Source organism: Oncorhynchus mykiss, chromosome 31, assembly GCF_013265735.2.
Source record: "Oncorhynchus mykiss isolate Arlee chromosome 31, USDA_OmykA_1.1, whole genome shotgun sequence".
In the NCBI taxonomy this organism is placed as follows: Eukaryota; Metazoa; Chordata; class Actinopteri; order Salmoniformes; family Salmonidae; genus Oncorhynchus; species Oncorhynchus mykiss.
The window spans coordinates 25,080,347-25,093,923 of record NC_050571.1 but is presented as its reverse complement, the minus strand read 5'-3'; the positions used below and the strand labels follow the sequence as shown (position 1 = coordinate 25,093,923).

The window sequence follows — 13,577 nt, the reverse complement described above, 5'->3', positions numbered from 1 at the left end:
GTGGCTACTCGATCAATAAACTGATGTAGTCTGATGAGCACATAATTAAAAACTTTATTGATGTTCTGACGGGGGGGACTGTGGCTGTCTGGCATGAGTCTGGACAGATGACCTCGAATTCACATGGATGTGGAGAGTACTGTGCCATGTGAAAACACAGGAGATTGCTGTACCAAATGACATGGGTGAGCGGGTTCACGGCAGGAGAGGACATGACTGCCTTTGTATCTACCATATCCAGGTTAGATCAAACAAGGTCTTCAACATAGAGGTTACCTACTCAAATCGGTTCAGAAAATTGATTTCAACAAATAAAAAAAAGGCCTATACTCTCTATGAGAAAGTTCTCAATTTCATGAACTTCAAACAACCTACACTTCCGTTCAAAAGTTTGGGGTCATTAAAATAACATCAAATTGATCAGAAATACAGTGTAGATATTGTTAATGTTGTAAAAGACTGTTGTAGCTGGAAACTGCTGATTTTTAATGGATTATCTACATAGGCGTACAAAGGCCCATTATCAGCAACCATCACTCCTGTGTTCCAATGGCACGTTGTGTTAGCTAATACAAGTTTATCACTTTAAAAGGCTAATTGATCATTAGAAAACCCTTTTGCAATGATGTTAGCACAGCTGAAAACAGTTGTTCTGATTAAAGAAGCAATAAAACTGCCGTTATTTAGACTAGTTGAGTATCTGTAGCATCAGCATTTTTGGGTTTGATTACAGGCTCAAAATGGCTAGAAACAAAGCACTTTCTTCTGAAACTCGTCAGGCTATACTTGTTCTGAGAAATGAAGACTATTCAATGCAAGAAATTCAAGATCTCATACAATGCTGTGTACTACTCACAGAACAGAACAGTGCAAACTGGCTTTAACCAGAATAGAAAGAGTGGGAGGCCCCAGTACACAACTGAGCAAAAGGGCGAGTACATTAGCGTCTAGTTTGAGAAACAGACGCCTCCCAAGTCCTTAACTGGCAGCTTCATTAAATAGTACCCGCAAAACATCAGTCTCAACATCAACAGTGAAGAGGTGGCTCTGGGATGCTGGCCTTATTGGCAGCGTTGCAAAGAAAAAGCCATATCTCAGACTGGACAATAAAAATAAAAGATTAAGATGGGCAAAAGAACAGACACTGGACAGAGGAACTCTGCCTAGTAGGCCAGCATCCCGGAGTCGCCTCTTCACTGTTGGAGTTGAGACTGTTTTTTTGCGGGTACTATTTAATGAAGCTGCAAGTTGAGGACTTGTGAGGTGTCTGTTTCTCAAACTAGACAATAATGTACTTGCCCTCTTGCTCAGCTGTGCACCGGGGCCTCCTACTCTTTTTATTCTGGTTAAAGCCAGTTTGCTCTGTTCTGTGAGTAATACACAGCGTTGTACGAGATCTTCAGTTTCTTGGCAATTTCTCAACTGGAATAGCCTTCATTTCTCAGAACAAGAATAGACTGGCCATTTTGAGCGTGTACTCGAACCCACAAATGCTGATGCTCCAGATACTCAACTAGTCTAAAGTTGTATTGCTTCATTAATCAGAACAACAGTTCAGCTGTGCTAACATAATTGCAAAAGTGTTTTCTAATGATCAATTAGCCTTTTAAGATGATAAACTTGGATTAGCTAACACAACGTGCCATTAGAACACAAGAGTGATGGTTGCTGATAACGGTACGCCTATGTAGATACTCCATTAAAAATCAGCCATTTTCAGCTACAATTGTCATTTACAACATTAACAATGTTTACACTGTATTTCGGATCAATTTGATGTTATTTTAATGGACAAAAAAATGTGCTTTTCTTTAAAAAACAAGGCCATTTCTAAGTGACCCCAAACTTTTGAACGGTAGTGTATTTCTGGCTGGGACTGTAATGGAGTTGACCCCCAGGTCTGTCTCAGCCCAACCTCCTGCCTCTGTCGAGGTAAGTGTGGCACTGTCAAGCACACGGCTCCAGCCCTATTCTAATCCCTGTCTGTGGTTTCTCAGCAGAGAGCCTCCTCCACGACTTTAAATACATATTAGGGGATTAGGTTTCCATTAGTGTTGATCCCTAATCTGAATCATCCTCCAACCACCTCTCCAATGTGCTAATTAAGGTTTTCCACCCCCGGGGCTCACAAGGCCCTGCTGCAAATAGCATGATGCAGAGTAAACCGTCACATACTAGTTAAGGTAAGAGGTTTGATCAGAATAAATACATACACATGCAAGCTCACAGGCACTTCTTCAATTCATTCCAGATGTCCATTAATAAAGTTGCATAATGATTAATGAGTGTCGTACAAGGCTTTGTGTTGCATTGTGGGATGTGACTTTATTTTCGTGGCGTTGCATGCGCAGTGGGGTTGTTTTTTGCCCTACAACAAGTAAAAATGGTGACATCCTTAAGAGCTAACATAATAGGGAAAACGCGGTACGTTTTAAATCGTTGAGTATGTTAACCTGGAAAATGATGGTACATGAATGTATAAACTAAAGGCGTAATTAATTTCAGTATGCCAGTACTTCGATATGTGGATGATGATTTGTTAGCAAAAGCTAGCTAGCAAACGTTAGTATTTCAACAACAAAAAATATACACAAGTTGTGTGCATGCAGTTGACTAACTAAGTTACCTCCACAGTTAAGCTTTTAAATGTTTTGATTTTTATGTAACCTTTTAGTTAAGCTTATGCACGCATAGATGGCAAATTAGCACAGGTGTCAGCCAGTCTTGCTTCTGTAAACTTTAGGGATGCAGGAACAATCGGTACAGTTCCTTATCGTATTGTATCGTTTGATTAATATCGCAATATTATTTTAGTGCTAGTTGACTGTACCTGCACCAATACTCCAGTATTTTTTCCACCCTCCATAGATTGTTATACATCTTCTTTTTAAATAGGGAGCCAATTTGTTTTCTGCACCTTTTATTTCTATGACTGATCGAAGCTGGTTTCTCATGGCTCTCTCTTGTCCCTCTGCAGCATACATACAATGAGAAATATGTTTGGAACATCAAATCGCAATAAAATCACAGTATCGAATCTCATAAACAACTGTGAGAATTGCAATACATAGGCGCTGATTGGCAAAGTATCGTGAGAACATCGTATGGTGAGGTCCATGCCCTATTAAACAACGATGTAACGTGGAGATATGGCCGTGTGGGAACCCTAGCCCTATAAAGATGTAGTAATTTAACGTTTAACATATATATATATATATATATTTATTGCTCTTATGAAAGATAAGTTCCTTATTTGTCCCAAAGCAATTAGCTTTTATGAATGGGGTATGTTTGGCTTAGCAAAGATAATTTTTTGATCAACCTTAACTTGGTGATACTTCCTCAATTCCCAATTTGGAAGACAAGCAATGTCCATGTCTAGTTTCAGGGGGTTCGTTTAAGGAATAAGGGACGGGGGGATGTGGAATATGGACAATATACCACGGCTAAGGGTTGTTATTAAGCAGGACGCAACTCTGAGTACCTGGGTACAGCCCTTAGCCGTGGTATATTGGCCATATACCACAAACCCCAAAGGTGCCTTATTGCTATTATAAACTGGTTACCAACGTAATTACAATAGTCAAAATGTCACGACTTCTACCGAAGTCGGCTCCTCTCCTTGTTCGGGCGACGATCGACGTCACCGGCTTTCTAGCCATCGCCGCTCCATTTTTCATATTCCCATTTATTTTGTCTTGTTCCATACACCCCTGGTTTTTATTCCTTAATCACACTGAATTTATTTAGTCTTCTGTTCCCCTCCATGTCTTTGTGTGAAATTGTTTTGATGTTATGTGGGTATTGTTACGCGTCATACTTTTGTTTATGTTATGCGTTTTGGGCACATGTTATGTACTTATGTGCTTTTGTTTGGACCGGAATAAAAAGTGCGCCTGCTCTCCTGAACTCTGCTCTCCTGAACTCTGCTCTCCTACACCTGACTTCGCCTCCAGTGCACACCCTTAACACAAAATCAAAAAAAAAAAAAATCATACTATGGTATATGGTCTGATATGCCATGGCTTTCAGCCAATCAGCATTCAGGGCTCGAACCACCCAGTTTATAATTTAATATATAAACTGGCTAGTTTGGGTCCTGGATGCTGAAAGCTGTGGTATATCAGACAATCTACCACAGGTATGATGCAAAACTAATTGTTTACTGTTCTAATTACTTTGGTAACCTGTTTGGCACCTCAGGGGTTCGTGGTATACGGCCAATTTACCATGGCTAATGGTGTGACACAACAGAGTACACCACACCTCCTCGCACCTTATTGCTTAATTAGAAAATGCTCCGTTATGACATTCATTTTTTACTCAATGAAGTAATCCAACAATGTGTACAACTCCATCTTGTCTACTTCAAATCTTCTCTCATTGATGGTTGTCACGAGTTACCACCAGGGGTGAAAGTGGATTTTAATTTCTTCCTGCTACGGGACCTCCTATGTGTGCATGCACCAAAAATGTTTCTGAGCCTAATCATAGAATGATGTTATATAATCAATTTTAATTCAATAAGATCTCTGTGGGCCTGGTAGTAAACATTGGTCATTTAACTTTTAAAATGTTTGACCTTTTATTGTGGCATAAACACAACCAGTCATGATGTTTTCATCTGATTGTCAAACTCACTTCAACGGACTCCTTTACTAGGCTACCTGCACACCTTCATCCACTTGCAACATATTTCCAGCCTCCAAACACTGGTGACTGGAAAGAGACATCTGTGACACAAAACACCAAAAAGTGCCATGACATTTGGTGGTTGTCATTAGGCCAGAATTAATGCGACCTCTGCTGTCGGTGCGCCTCTAGGGTATCGGGCCCTTATCTCCTCCTTGGCAAAATGTCAGTATTCTCGTCGAACCACATTGTAGGCTATACCACCCGTTTTCAAGTCCATTCGCACATTCCTCATGTCTCACATGCAGTAAAGATAAATAATGGAGTTATAGCCTACAGTTTTCTTGATATTTTGTTGAATTTATTGTGATGGGCTCATGTTTTACCGGTACGGCGTACCCCCCGCTATTGTGGTTGCCACAAAGTAATAATTGACTATAATGTAAAAATTCATACCAATTCGATGTTTGGTCTTAATTTAAGGTTAGGCATAATGTTTGCATTGTACTTAGGGTTAGGTTTAAAATCAGATTTTAAGAAGATAAATTGTAAAAAAATTATTAATAATAATAATAAACTAGTTGGAGGTTAGCCATAATTTTGACTGTGACGGTGGTAACTAGTTTTCCCTCATATTTGCGTATGTTGTAGCTTAGACCCTAGTCTGAGGTTTTTGTGTTGTGTCACCATTGGTTGACACACAACATGCTCTTGTCAGGTTGCACAGATAGTATTCTGTGTTGATTTAGGAGGATGTTCCTCTCTTTTCCCAACGACTTGTCCCTGTGCCTCCAGGTCCCATATGGGCCCTGTCTGGCCCGCACACAATGCATTTGTAAAGTATTCAGACCCCTTCACTTTTTCCACATTTTGTTACATTACAGGCTTATACTAAAATGGATTAGATTGTTTTTTCCCCTCATCAATCTATTCACAATACCCCATAATGACAAAGCAAAAATATTTTTTATTTTGCAAATTTATGAAAAAACTAATAAAATATCACATTTACATTCAGTACCACTCAAAAGTTTGGACACACCTACTCCTTCCAGGATTTTTATTTATTTGGACTATTTCCTACATTGTAGAATAATAGTGAAGACATCAAAATGATGAAATAACACATGGAGTCATGTAATAACCAAAAAAGTGTTAAACAAATCAAAAAATATTTATAAAAAATATATATAAAACAACCCCACATTTTATGTCTGAGATTCTTCTAAGTAGCCAAACCAGATGGGATGGCACATTTAGGCTTTCTGGTGAGGTGGTTGATATTGAAGACCTGAAGGTTAGTAGTTGGACTGAAACCAACTTCCTACAAATGGTAGAGTAGGCGCTATTAAGTCACTTCACCAATCACAGGGCCAGAGTACACACGGTAAGGGTTACGTAAAGAGAGGTGTGGCTTGTGACCAGAGAAACCACCAGAGGATGTTATAATAATGATAAAATGGTATTGCTGCGTGCTGGTTGCATTTATGTTTTACTCAACCTGCATATCTTCCTTCTCCAGGATTTCTCAATTCTGTGTCGGACATGTTTGGGGGGAAATCCATACATCCGCATAGTAAGTAGTTTAACTTTGTCTTGATTTGGCAAAATATTTTAGCTGCTAGTTTGCATCTGTCATTTATACTAAACTAAAATATAAATGCAACATGTGAAGTGTTGGTCCCATGTTTCACGAGCTGAAATAAAAGATCACAGAAATATTCCATACTCACAAAAAGCTTTTCTCTCAAATTTTGTGTGCAAATTTGTTTACATCCCTGTAAGTGAGAATATCTCCTTTGCCAAGATAATTCATCCAAGTGACAGATTAAACAGCATGATCGTTACACAGTGCACCTTGTGCTGGGGACAGTAAATGACCACTCTAAAATGTGCAGTTTTGTCACAACACAATGCCACAGATGCCTTAACTTTTGAGGGAGCGTGCAATTGGCATGCTGACTGCAGGAATGTCCACCAGAGCTTTTGCCAGAGAATTGAATGTTAATTTCTCTACCATAATCTGCCTCCAACGCCGTTATTGAGAATTTTGCAGTACGTCCAACCGGCCTCACCAACTGCAGACAATGTGAAACCATGCCAGCCCAGGACCTCCACATCGAGTTTCTTCACCTGCAGGATCTTCTGAGACCAGCCAACCGGACAGCTGATGAAACTGGGTTTGCACAACCTAAGAATTTCTGTACAAACTGTCAGAAATTGTCTCAGGGAAGCTCATCTGCGTGCTCGTCGTCCTCACCAGGGTCTTGACCTGACTGCAGTGTGACGTCGTGACTGACTTCAGTGGGTAAATGCTCGCCTTCAATGGCCACTGGCACGCTTGAGTGTGCTCTTCATAGATTAATCATGGTTTCAACTGTACCGGCAGATGGCAGACAGCATGTATGGCGTTGTGTGGGCGAGCGTTTTGCTAATGTCAATGTTGTGAACAGAGTGCCCCGTGGTGTCTGTGGGGTTATGGTATGGACAGGCAAACGTTACAGACAACGAACACAATTGCATTTTATCGATGCCAATTTGAATGCACAGAGATACCATGGCAAGATCCTGAGGCCCATTGCCGTGCCGTACATCTGCCGCCAACACTTCATGTTTCAGCATGATAATGCACAACTCCAAATCGCAAGGCTCTGTACACAAATAATGTCACTTTAATAATGTTTACATTTCCTACCTTGCTCATCTCATGTACAGTGAGGGAAAAAAGTTTTTGGTCCCCTGCTGATTTTGTACTTTTTCCCACTGATAAAGAAATGATCCGTCTATAATTTTAATGGTAGGTTTATTTGAACAGTGAGAGACTGAATAACAACAAAAAAAATCCAGAAAAAGCAATCAATCAATCAAATTACAAACTCTCCACCATTGGCCAAGACCAAAGAGCTCTCCAAGGATGTCAGGGACAAGATTGTAGACTTACACAAGGCTGGAATGGGCTACAAGACCATCGCCAAGCAGCTTGGTGAGAAGGTGTCAACAGTTGGTGCGATTATTCGCAAATGGAAGAAACACAAAAGAACTGTCAATCTCCCTCGGCCTGGGGCTCCATGCAAGATCTCACCTCGTGGAGTTGCAATGATCATGAGAACGGTGAGGAATCAGCCCAAGGCAACAAAGGTGTGGCTCAAGAAGAAGCACATTAAGGTCCTGGAGTGGCCTAGCCAGTCTCCAGACCTTAATCCCATAGAAAATTTGTGGAAGGAGCTGAAGGTTTGAGTTGCCAAACGTCAGCCTCGAAACCTTAATGACTTGGAGAAGATCTGCAAAGAGGAGTTGGACAAAATCCCTCCTGAGATGTGTGCAAACCTGGTGGCCAACTACAAGAAACGTCTGACCTCTGTGATTGCCAACAAGGGTTTTGCCACCAAGATCTAAGTCATGTTTTGCAGAGGGGTCAAATACTTATTTCCCTCATTAAAAAGCAAATCAATTTATAACATTTTTGACATGTGTTTTTCTGGATTTTGTTGTTGTTATTCTGTCTCTCACTGTTCAAATAAACCTACCATTAATATTATAGACTAATCATTTCTTTGTCAGTGGGCAAACGTACAAAATCAGCAGGGGATCAAATACTTTTTTCCCTCACTTTATATACTGTATTTTAAACCATCTATTGCATCTTGCCTATGCCGCATAGCCATCGCGCATCCATATATTTATATGTACATATTCTTATTCCATCCCCTTACATTGTGTGTGTGTATAAGGGAGTTGTTGTGAATTTTTGTTAGATATTACTGCCCTGTCGGAACGAGAAGCACAAGCATTTCGCTACACTCGCATTAACATCTGCTAACCATGTGTATGTGACTTTTTATTTGTTAAGGTATCTGTGACCAAGAGGTGCATCTGTATCCCAGTCATGTGGAATCCATATATTAGTGCCTAATTTATTTATTTAAATTGACTGATTTTCTTATATGAACTCTAAAATCAGTAAAATCTTTGAAATTGTTCTCAAATCAAATCAAATGTATTTATATAGCCCTTCGTACATCAGCTGATATCTCAAAGTGCTGTACAGAAACCCAGCCTAAAACCCCAAACAGCAAGCAATGCAGGTGTAGAAGCACGGTGGCTAGGAAAAACTCCCTAGAAAGGCCAAAACCTAGGAAGAAACCTAGAGAGGAGCCAGGCTATGTGGGGTGGCCAGTCCTCTTCTGGCTGTGCCGGGTGGAGATTATAACAGAACATGGCCAAGATGTTAAAATGTTCATAAATGACCAGCATGGTCGAATAATACTAAGGCAGAACAGTTGAAACTGGAGCAGCAGCACAGTCAGGTGGACTGGGGACAGCAAGGAGTCATGTCAGGTATTCCTGGGGCATGGTCCTAGGGCTCAGGTCCTCCGAGAGAGAGAAAGAAAGAGAGAATTAGAGAGAGCATAAGTGGGATGGCCAGTCCTCTTCTGGCTGTGCCGGGTGGAGATTATAACAGAACATGGCCAAGATGTTCAAATGTTCATAAATGACCAGCATGGTCGAATAATAATAAGGCAGAACAGTTGAAACTGGAGCAGCAGCACAGCCAGGTGGACTGGGCACAGCAAGGAGTCATCATGTCAGGTAGTCCTGGGGCATGGTCCTAGGGCTCAGGTCCTCCGAGAGAGAGAAAGAAAGAGAGAAGGAGAGAATTAGAGAACGCACACTTAGATTCACACAGGACACCGAATAGGACAGGAGAAGTACTCCAGATATAACAAACTGACCCTAGCCCCCCGACACATAAACTACTGCAGCATAAATACTGGAGGCTGAGACAGGAGGGGTCAGGAGACACTGTGGACCCATCCGAGGACACCCCCGGACAGGGCCAAACAGGAAGGATATAACCCCACCCACTTTGCCAAAGCACAGCCCCCACACCACTAGAGGGATATCTTCAACCACCAACTTACCATCCTGAGACAAGGCTGAGTATAGCCCACAAAGACCTCCGCCACGGCACAACCCAAGGGTGGGGTGGGGGGGGGGGGTGCCAACCCAGACAGGATGACCACATCAGTGAATCAACCCACTCAGGTGACGCACCCCCTCCAGGGACGGCATGAGAGAGCCCCAGTAAGCCAGTGACTCAGCCCCTGTAATAGCGTTAGAGGCAGAGAATCCTAGTGGAAAGAGGGGAACCGGCCAGGCAGAGACAGCAAGGGCGGTTCGTTGCTCCAGAGCCTTTCCGTTCTCTTTATATTTTTGTTCAGTGTATGATTCAAGAGAAGTGACTGGCCTGGTATTAGGAGTGTGCTTCACTTGGATTTGGTTTATATCAAGCTTCAGAAGCCTGGAGTATGGTACGTCACTGATGTCTTACCTGGAGTATGGTACGTCACTGATGTCTTACCTGGAGTATGGTACGTCACTGATGTCTTACCTGGAGTATGGTACGTCACTGATGTCTTACCTGGAGTATGGTACGTCACTGATGTCTTACCTGGAGTATGGTACGTCACTGATGTCTTACCTGGAGTATGGTACGTCACTGATGTCTTACCTGGAGTATGGTACGTCACTGATGTCTCACCTGGAGTATGGTACGTCACTGATGTCTCACCTGGAGTATGGTACGTCACTGATGTCTCACCTGGAGTATGGTACGTCACTGATGTCTTACCTGGAGTATGGTACGTCACTGATGTCTCACCTGGAGTATGGTACGTCACTGATGTCTCACCTGGAGTATGGTACGTCACTGATGTCTTACCTGGAGTATGGTACGTCACTGATGTCTCACCTGGAGTATGGTACGTCACTGATGTCTTACCTGGAGTATGGTACGTCACTGATGTCTCACCTGGAGTATGGTACGTCACTGATGTCTTACCTGGAGTATGGTACGTCACTGATGTCTCACCTGGAGTATGGTACGTCACTGATGTCTTACCTGGAGTATGGTACGTCACTGATGTCTCACCTGGAGTATGGTACGTCACTGATGTCTTACCTGGAGTATGGTACGTCACTGATGTCTCACCTGGAGTATGGTACGTCACTGATGTCTTACCTGGAGTATGGTACGTCACTGATGTCTTACCTGGAGTATGGTACGTCACTGATGTCTTACCTGGAGTATGGTATGTCACTGATGTCTTACCTGGAGTATGGTACGTCACTGATGTCTTACCTGGAGTATGGTACGTCACTGATGTCTTACCTGGAGTATGGTACGTCACTGATGTCTCACCTGGAGTATGGTACGTCACTGATGTCTTACCTGGAGTATGGTACGTCACTGATGTCTTACCTAGAGTATGGTATGTCACTGATGTCTTACCTGTACCACCTTACTACCTGTTTAAGCCACGGCTACTTTGTATTGACTAGAGCTGCCTGTAGAAGTACCAAATCAAAGGTTTTAAGACACCGGGCTGAACATCAATGATGACGTGCCGAAGTCAGACGTAAACAAGGAGTACTACAAACAATATGGAGAGAGACGTATGGAGGGGGAGAGGAGGCTGCAGCCCTGTTATTTCTGTGATCACATATTCAACAGCCAGTGTTTTCCCCTGTTACCTCCCTCATCTCCCAACTCCCTTTGCCCCCAGATAGGGAACTCTGACAGGACACGGCCAGAGGGTCTCCTGGGTAAGGCCCCCTGCTCCAGTGAGATGCTGCTGAAGCTGGCCCTATTACAAGAGGAATAGACCCCACATCTGCTCCTTCTGGGTGAATGGAGAGTGCAAGAGAGGAGTGTCCCTACAGGTGAGAATGCCATTAAACGATAGCTCTATCTCTTTTCAAGCTCTACAGTTGGGTCTTGTTTATACAGTCCAATGACTAAATACAGCCCTGGCTACCTCCTGTCTGAATGACTTGTACTGATGCTGAAATTTCACTTGGTGGTGCTGTTGAGGAATAAATCAACCTGCATTGACTGGGGACAACTCTCCTCCTTCCCGTTCTCTCTTCAACCCCAGGCACGAGAGGCCCACAGACCCAGACAATCCCCTGGCAGACTAGAACATTATGGACCGTTACTATGGTTCCAACGACCCTGTGGCTGACAAGCCGAGGATACCATACTCGATGTAGGGGGGCTTCCAAAATATCCAACAAGGATATTTGGGGCAGTTTCAACGATCTGTGACAGATGGTTGTGGTGTGCTCCTACAGGAATCGCTTCTACCAGTTTGGGGAGATCTGGACCACCACCATCGTCCAGAAGCAGCAGTGTGCCTTCATCCAATTTGCCACATGGCAGGCGGCTGAGCTCGCCGCTTAGAAGTCCTTCAACAAGCTCATTATCAACCATGGACGCAGGCTTACCGTCAAGTGGGGCAGGTAAGAGATCAAGAGGAGAGGAACAGAAAGTACTGCATGTCCCTCCTTTCTAACCAGATGGGGACAACCCTGTACGATGGGGCAGAGTGTAAGACTTGCTGACTTATTGGGTATTTGGGCTCCATGTGACAGTCTACCTAGTAATCCTGTACTGCAATGAGTTGTGACTGGCCAGGTCCCAGGCAGCCAGAGGGAAGGAGGCCATCAAGGACAGGGTCAGTGAGATGGGAACCAAACTGGACCCTGTACCAGGACTGCCTGGAGGTGAATGTCTGATGTCTGGGATGCATTGAGAGGGTGTGTGTGTGTGTGTGTGTGTGTGTGTAAGCCTGTGTGTGTGTGTGAGCCTGTGTGTGTGTGAGCCTGTGTGTGTGTGAGCCTGTGTATGTGCATGCAAGCCTAAGTCTGACTGTCTTCTCTCTCCCACCTGCTCTACTAACTACTTCAACCTGGAGCCTGGTACCTCTCCTAATGTCATGAACCTCTCCCGGTACTCTCCTAGTGTCATGAACCTCTCCCTACCTCCCGGTACCTCTCCTAATGTCATGAAACTCTCCCTGTACCTCTCCTAATGTCATGAACCTGTCCCTACCTCCCGGTACCTCTCCTAATGTCATGAACCTCTCCCTATCTCCCGGTACCTCTCCTAATGTCATTAACATCTCCTTGCCCCCCAGTACCTCTCCTAATGTCACGAATCTCTCCCTACCTCCCGGTACCTCTCCTAATGTCATGAACCTCTCCCTACCTCCCGGTACCTCTCCTAATGTCATGAATCTCTCCCTACCTCCCGGTACCTCTCCTAATGTCATTAACATCTCCTTGCCCCACAGTACCTCTCCTAATGTCGTGAACAACTCCTTGCCCCCCACTACCTCCAGGTACCAGTCTCTCCTTTGTCCTGTGATGGATAGGGGAAACTGCTGGCTATACTTGTGCTATATCACTGAGCTACCTCTGTGTTGGTCCTGCTGTGTGTCTGTTGTGCTATGTCACTGAGCTACCTCTGTGTTGACCCTGCTGTGTGTCTTTTGTGCTATGTCACTGAGCTACCTCTGTGTTGACCCTGCTGTATGTCTGTTGTGCGTATCTCTTCTCCCCTTCAGGTTTTGGTGGTCCTGTTTCACATGGGTTCCATGGGTCCCCCTCTTCCCCCTTCATGGGTATGAGATCCCCAGGACACATCCACTACCCTTCCCAGGATCTCCAGCGCATGGGAGCCCATGCTGCCCGCCACGGCGACTAGTTGCCATGTCGGTACTTCGTTATGCCAAAAAGCTCTGTGGTCGAGAAAATTGTTCTGGGTAGACGTTTCTCTTAGGCACAGATCTAGGATCAGCTTACCTTCCCCCAATCCTCGCCATAGTTATTAGGGGGAAAAACACAGAACCGACCTCGGATCTGCTTTCAGGCGCAACGTCCTCATCCTACTTCTTGAGGTTAACAAGGGTGTTACAAAATGTCTGCCCACTCACTCAGATTAACCATATCTCAGCAGTGGATTTGAGTTAACAGCAAACAACTAAAGGCGTGAAATCAAATCCAACTCAATCTTGGAATTTGGTATCATAAGTGCATTCTTTTAAGTTTTAAGGGCTACTGTGTTTTGTGCGTGGTGGTGCATAATGTAATCTGTATACCCA

General features: G+C 43.6%; 2 protein-coding genes across 9 annotated transcripts in view; one reads left to right on the top strand and one right to left on the bottom strand.

Moving 5' to 3' along the window:
- LOC110504826 (bifunctional heparan sulfate N-deacetylase/N-sulfotransferase 1) overlaps nt 1-2,292 on the bottom strand; it is an 89,777-nt gene extending 87,485 nt beyond the window's left edge. The window contains exon 1 of the mRNA XM_036969697.1: nt 2,214-2,292. The gene's annotated coding sequence lies outside the window, so the exon portion shown is untranslated. The remainder of the gene's footprint in view (nt 1-2,213) is intronic.
- Nucleotides 2,293-2,334: 42 nt separating this feature from the next.
- Nucleotides 2,335-13,472, top strand: LOC110504824. 8 transcript variants are annotated; one of them, XR_005041161.1, is made up of 6 exons: nt 2,335-2,424; nt 6,155-6,208; nt 11,199-11,355; nt 11,767-11,934; nt 12,067-12,198; nt 13,041-13,472. XR_005041161.1 is itself a non-coding variant. In XM_036970016.1 (5 exons), the coding sequence occupies exon 1, from the start codon at nt 9,956-9,958 to the stop codon at nt 11,030-11,032; it is 1,077 nt and encodes a 358-aa protein (XP_036825911.1). In that variant the 5' UTR covers nt 9,764-9,955; the 3' UTR covers nt 11,033-11,355; nt 11,571-11,681; nt 11,767-11,934; nt 12,067-12,198; nt 13,041-13,175. The 8 variants fall into 8 exon arrangements, 5 of the variants coding, with proteins under 5 accessions (XP_036825911.1, XP_036825914.1, XP_036825910.1 ...); XR_002470649.2 differs by adding an exon at nt 11,571-11,681 and having other exon boundaries at nt 11,767-12,198; XR_005041160.1 differs by having other exon boundaries at nt 11,767-12,198.
- Nucleotides 13,473-13,577: the final 105 nt, after the last annotated feature.